General features: G+C 35.7%; 1 protein-coding gene across 1 annotated transcript in view; it reads right to left on the reverse strand.

The window, feature by feature from the left end:
- LOC145691055 (uncharacterized) overlaps positions 1 to 4,374 on the reverse strand; it is a 45,592-nt gene extending 41,218 nt beyond the window's left edge. The window contains exon 1 of the mRNA XM_081766696.1: positions 4,122 to 4,374. Coding sequence (XP_081622822.1) covers positions 4,122 to 4,306 — 185 coding nt within the window. The 5' untranslated portion in view covers positions 4,307 to 4,374. The remainder of the gene's footprint in view (positions 1 to 4,121) is intronic.
- Positions 4,375 to 6,387: the final 2,013 nt, after the last annotated feature.

A 6,387-nucleotide genomic window follows, 5' to 3' on the forward strand; every position in this document is an offset into this window, starting at 1 on the left:
AATTTCTCTCGGATGTATGCCGTGAAGCGGTTTGGATTGCGCTTTAAGTTTATGTGATCTCTTACAGTATAACCCGGTTGTTGCATAATAACACCAACGCGAAACAAATTTATTTCTGTCCATATATGATATAAATACATAAAGCAAATGATTTAAACAAAAAAAAAAAAAAAAAAAAAAAAAACTGGTTTAAACCAGAAAACCGGATTTTTTTTTTCAATAAGACCCATGGTTTTTGCCAACCCTGCTATTGGTTATTGACCTAATATCTTCAAATCTAACCTGTACCGATTAGGATTCTACTTATGTATATCACATACAGAAGTAGACCTCCTTATTAGGTTATGTAACGTAACCAAACACTTGTAATCGGAGCAGTAAAAAACAGGGTGGATTGATTTAAATCAGTCTGATTTAAATCACGATTTAAATCACTTGATTTTTTTAATAAAAATCGCTGATTTAAATCAAAATTCCGAAATAAAATAATTTAAAGTAAAAATAAGTAAAATCCCGTTTCTGTTCTGTTATTTCGGTTACGGAAGTTAATAATCATAATACAATGATTATGATAATACAATGATCATAATCAAATGTACAGTATGTACAGCATAGTATGAAAACAAGTGTCATGCACTGGATGATTAGAGAAAATCCCATTTTGAACGGGTAACGAAGCAATGCTACTTTCTTCTCTTCGTAACAATGGGTTTGGGTTTTCAAATCGTTAACTATTCCAACGGGGAAATCACCATCGACATTTAAGACGAAAATTCTTTCGCGTGCTTGTTTGTTCCCGGATAATATGGCATATATAGAGGGGTCCTATCCCCTCTCAGATTTTTTTTTTTTTTTTTTTAAAGATTTATAACTAAGCGAAATCTATGTATTTCCTGCCTCAAGCTAGTTCCATTTTTTTAAAAAAATATGCCCCTACCAAATATCAGTAACTTTTGTGAAAAAAGTGATATTTTGATAAACGTTGCTATACTTTTTCCTTAATGCTTAACCTTTTAAATTATATTACCTGTTTTTATTCTATTAAAAATCGAATCTTCATTATTCGATTAAAAAAGTACCAATAAACCTCTTTACTTCGTTTTTTTTTCAAGACTGAAGGCATTGTAGAACATGTTACATATGCTTTCACGCCTTTCTGCGTCGAGATATAGTGTGTGATGATATCATAAATTTAAAAAGATTTTTTTTGTTATGCCTATTATTATTATTATTATTTTGGCAGGCTTACATTTTGCATTCAAAAGACTGAAATTTTGCACACTCGTTCAGTGCATCTCTTAGTATTTTTAAAAGATGTTTTCAGATCTCTGCGTGAAAACGGGGGTCCAGAAGGAAAAATGTAAAAAAAATATATTTTTAACAAAATAGCTTTTTCCACGATTCAGATGGAGACATATGAATGGTACCGTTTGAAAGGCTGTTCTATTCTGAAGAGAATGACGTACGAACCATGATCCTAGGATAAATAGGGAGGTTTCAGGAAACTGTTACCTGAGATACTGTTTTATAAGGGAATCTGGGGTATTTGGGGGATATTATTTTTCGCGGGCTTACTTTTGCACCTAGAAGATTGAAATTTTGCAGATTTATTTAATGTACCCCTTAGTATTTTTCAGTGTTTCAGATCTCTACCTTAAAACACGGGGTTGGTCCAGAGGGGTAGAAAGTAAAAAAGGGTATTTTTAACAGAAAATCCCTTTTTTCGTGATTTTTCCGCCCCAGATACACGATGGAGACATTTGAATGATACGATTTGAAAATCTTTTATTCTGAAGAGAATAATATACAAATGACGACCCTAGGATAAATAGAGATATCTGAGGAAATTTTTATATTACATGCGGGTTATCCGCCCTTACTATTCAAGATAGCTTGAAATTTTATACACACATTTAGTACACTCCTTAGTATTTCTCAGTTGATTTTGAGATATGTGCGTTAACACAAGGGAGTCCAGAGGGGATCAAAATTTAAAAAAAAAAAAAAAAAAATCAGAAAAATTCCATTTTCTCTCAAAACTTCCCGCTTCAGGGACATGATAGGGAAATGTGAATGTTACCGTTTCAAAGGCTGTTCTATTCTGAAGAGAATGAGGTATGAACCGTAATCCTAGGATAAATAGGGATGATGATATAGCTGCTTGACTGAAAGTCCATAATTTTCCTTTTTAAAAAAGCCATAATTTAAAAGGGTTAAGAAACATTGTTTGGGATTAACAGAGGTTGACAATTGGGGATTAATTTAAAATTCAACCCTAATACTTTCACTTAAATGGCATAATTAGCATTTAATACTAATTCCTAATGCTTTTTCTTCAATTCGCGACTTGTAATTTACGAGGAGAAAGATTTGATTTAAATCAAAAAAATCGATTTAAATCAAAAAAATCAACAAAAATGATTTTTTTTAAAAAAATCATGATTTTTTTCCACCCTGGTAAAAAATAATATTTTAACGGGTATATCAAAGGGTTAAGTGTTGTATCGCGGACCAATTATAGGAAATTTTCCAGTTCAATTGGAAAATTATTTTGGTTTGTGAGGAAGAAAGAGTGAAAGTCAGGTGAGCCGAATAGCTGAAGTGAAGAAAGTGTGGTGTGGTTGTTTGTTTTTGATGGTGTAAGCGACACTACGTGGAAGCGGAGAGATACACTTATGATTTAGTCGCGGGAAAGCTAGTATGGAAATGGCGCGTATATCTCCATACTATATTCTACCTGAAATTGGAAAAGTTCACACACCTCTATTTTAATGGTATAATCTAACCAAATCTAATGTAACCTAATTTACCACCATTTTGAATGACATTCAGTACCTCATCCAAATCCGGCATTACTGCTGTATCGCCTGACCAATTTGAAAATAAAATAATAATAATAATAATAATAATAATAAATGTACTGCATTCGGTTATATTTGGTTGGATTACATTACGTTATTAGAAGTGTAGTTTTACTAAACTGATCCATAATATAAGTAGTAGTAGTAGTAGTAGGAACGGGTCAGAAGCCCCACAGGGGTTTCTTGGAATTTGTTCTCGACATGAAATGGAGAAATTAAAGACTTGCCCAAATTTTTCTGTGCATTTTACAGTCTATGGATCTGTATAATAAAACTAGTGTACCTCTCCGCGAAATAGTCCATCCACCTCCACATACAGTGCCACTTACAACACCAAATACAACCATTTTCTTAATTTTTACCATTCTCCTTACCTGACTTTCACTCATTCTTCCTCATAAACTTAAATAAATTCTCCAACTGACCCGGTAAATATCCTAAAACTGGTTCGGCGATACAGCAGTTAACCCTCCAAAGGAATTTTACCTCCTGTGCCATCCACGTTTATGTGGATACCCACCGTCACTCACGCGCCCACTACGTACGGACGCACCCTCACTAACGCTCATCCCCTTTCCCCGGTTTCGGTCCTGCCCTGAACCGGTTAGTTTTTAGTGGTCATCTAACACAAGCTGGTCAGTGTTTTTCGCACTATAATTCTTATTAGGTACGTATACTGAAGTTCTAAAGTGAATCTGCACAGAAGAATGCAAAGTTTCCAGGGCCAGAGTTACTACGAAGTAATGTTGGAGAGAAACTGAATACTACCTTTTTTTTGATTTTCTGAAAAATTTTACTCTTCTTTTGAAGGTTTAAACCTAACCTAGTTTAGTACATTTTTTTTATTTTTTTCATGTCTTGTAATACAGCACTAATCCCTTATTAAAAACTATAGAATTTTGAACGAGAAAATGAATAACCCCCTCTTATGGTGATTCTGCACCGAACCTACAGCTTAAAGTGGGATCCATTATATAGCACTGCGTACATATAGAATATGTAATATACACTTCATGCTTTAATGCCAATAGTGACCAAAATATCTACTCTATACTTGAGTGTACCCGTCCCAATAATACCCCCATATTCCAAACTTTTTTTTTTTTTTTTTGTATGGAGTGACACTATTGTTTTTGTAGTGGATGAATGCAAGCTTATATTAATGTAACATTACACAATAAACACCACGTGTTGTACTTCTCTCTCGTACTGCTGTACTCTTCGTTAAATTGTAATTAAAAATGTGGTTGAGATACACACCCCATGTTCGTTTCAACAAGAATGCCGTTTTCCAATAAATCATTTGCTGCAGATGCGGCATTAATCGTACTTCCTTGGATTTCATCATCAGATGAAAGAGAAGATAATGTCCTAAAACAGCCATCAACGAGAACTATGCCATTCGGATTCACCTCTGCACTCAAAGCATTTACACCATCTTCCATGACACCACGTTCTCGTCACAAAATCATAGGGAAGCACTGATGCAGACAGTTTACGGACACTACTGAAATCTCTAACAGAAGAAGAGCGAATTGCGCAGCAGAATCTTAATTATTCGTTATGGAAATACTGAACATGCATCCATCTTGTTTCGTTTATTCTATGCATACGAACACTCATTTCCATTTATGCTTTTACATTATGTGCTTCTTTCCGTTCTTCCTTATTAATTTCCCGACTATCTGGATAGCAGACACTCTTCAATTTAAAGAGCTCCTTCCCAACTTTGTCCAATCTTAAATATCTTTTCTAAGATCAGGGGCGGTTCCAGGACGGACTTTTTGGGGGGAGGGGGCGGTCGGTTGTAAAATTGCTACTTAGTGCTAGCTTTAAGAGCTCCTAAGTTTGGGATAGGTATTATTTATATATAAAATAAGAAAGTTTCCTTCCCTTTTGGATCCGCCCGTCTCCGACTTTGAGCTTCCCCCTACTTTTTTTTTTTTTTCGTTTCTTTATACTTTTCACGTCACTTTACAATATTATACAATTTTATACAATTATAATTGCTGGTAGAATGCATAGATCTATTTAGCAAATGTTCTGTGGAGTCGCTGTTGTGTTATTATATACTTTTATTGGTTGAAACTGGAAGGAGTTGTCGGAAACATATTTGCGGATCCCAAACGTCCTCTGATCTTGATTTGATTTGATTTTGAGTTTAACGTCCCTTTCAGCAGCGAGGCTATATGAGACGGGACCTACTGATTAACATGGAGTCCGAACCACGTGAGCTCCCGCCAGGAATCGAACCCGGGTCTCCCACACCAAAGGTGCGTACCCTAACCGCTTAGCCACGAAGGAGCTCATATTCTGATATTATTGGCTGACACAGGTAAGAAAACAAGAGTCATGTCCTACACAAGCGCGCATCCAAGAGGGGCTATATGGGCTATAGCCCTTCTTGAAGCTCAGGTATACACTGGATAAAATAGGCGTCAATCCTGCTTTACACTGGATAAAGCTGCAAACTATAGTTTAACCCCTCCCTTGACCATATCCTGGGTCCGCCACTAGTCCCACATATAGCAGAAAGTAAACCCCAAATACTGTCGGCTCTCGCAGTCGAGCGTGCTAGTGTAACATGCTAATAACGAAAGTCGTTTTGGCGTGGGTTCAAACCCGGCCCAAGGAAAGTTTATTTTATTTTATTTTTTTTAATTTTCGTAACACTTGTAACACTTTTTCATTAAAATAAGATTGAAAATAATACTCAAAAAAGTGATTTACCTATTACTTTTTAAAATTTTCATAATACTTTTTAAAAATAAAATAAGCTTGCAGTTTTTCTATATGGATCCATATTTGCGGATCCCAAACGTCCTCTGATCTTGATTTGATTTGATTTTGAGTTTAACGTCCCTTTCAGCAGCGAGGCTATATGAGACGGGATCTACTGATTAACATGGAGTAGTAGTAGTAGTAGTAGTAGGAACGGGTTAGAAGCCCCGCAGGGGTTGATTGGATTCTGTTCCAGGGATGAATTCAGGAGGTAGCCCGGGGGACGGGAATGACGCAGACCCATTCTATATAAATATTAAACATGTAACATCTAAGATAGAATACCAAATAGTCAATAAAACCTGTATTTCTTAACGCTATGACCGAGTTTGGCAGAACATGAAATTGTCAACTGTTGAAGAAAGGTTTGTATTTTAGTAGGTACTATATACTCTCGCCCTATATTATATATTAGTAGATGAAACCACAGAGAAAATAACAACTTGTTATTTTCTCTGTGGTAGAACTAGCACAGATTGAGATAGGAAAGGAAAGATCTTTCGATCATTCCATATGATCTCTGATGTCAGCAGACTTCAGTTCTTGAAAATGAAGAACATTGCATTATTTGAAATAGAGCGCCTAAATCCCATTTCTCGCATCGGAAGTGACAGACGTAAACGTGTTTCACGATTGTTAAAGTAAACACACCTTTCTTTAACTAAAAATAAGTCAGTTAAAGGGTGAGGTTCAGAGGGCGTCATTTAGAGGGATCAGGGAGGAACAGTTATCCCTCCTGGGTTAG

The sequence above is a fragment of the Thermobia domestica genome, chromosome 1 (assembly GCF_964235325.1).
Source record: "Thermobia domestica chromosome 1, izTheDome1.hap1.1, whole genome shotgun sequence".
In the NCBI taxonomy this organism is placed as follows: Eukaryota; Metazoa; Arthropoda; class Insecta; order Zygentoma; family Lepismatidae; genus Thermobia; species Thermobia domestica.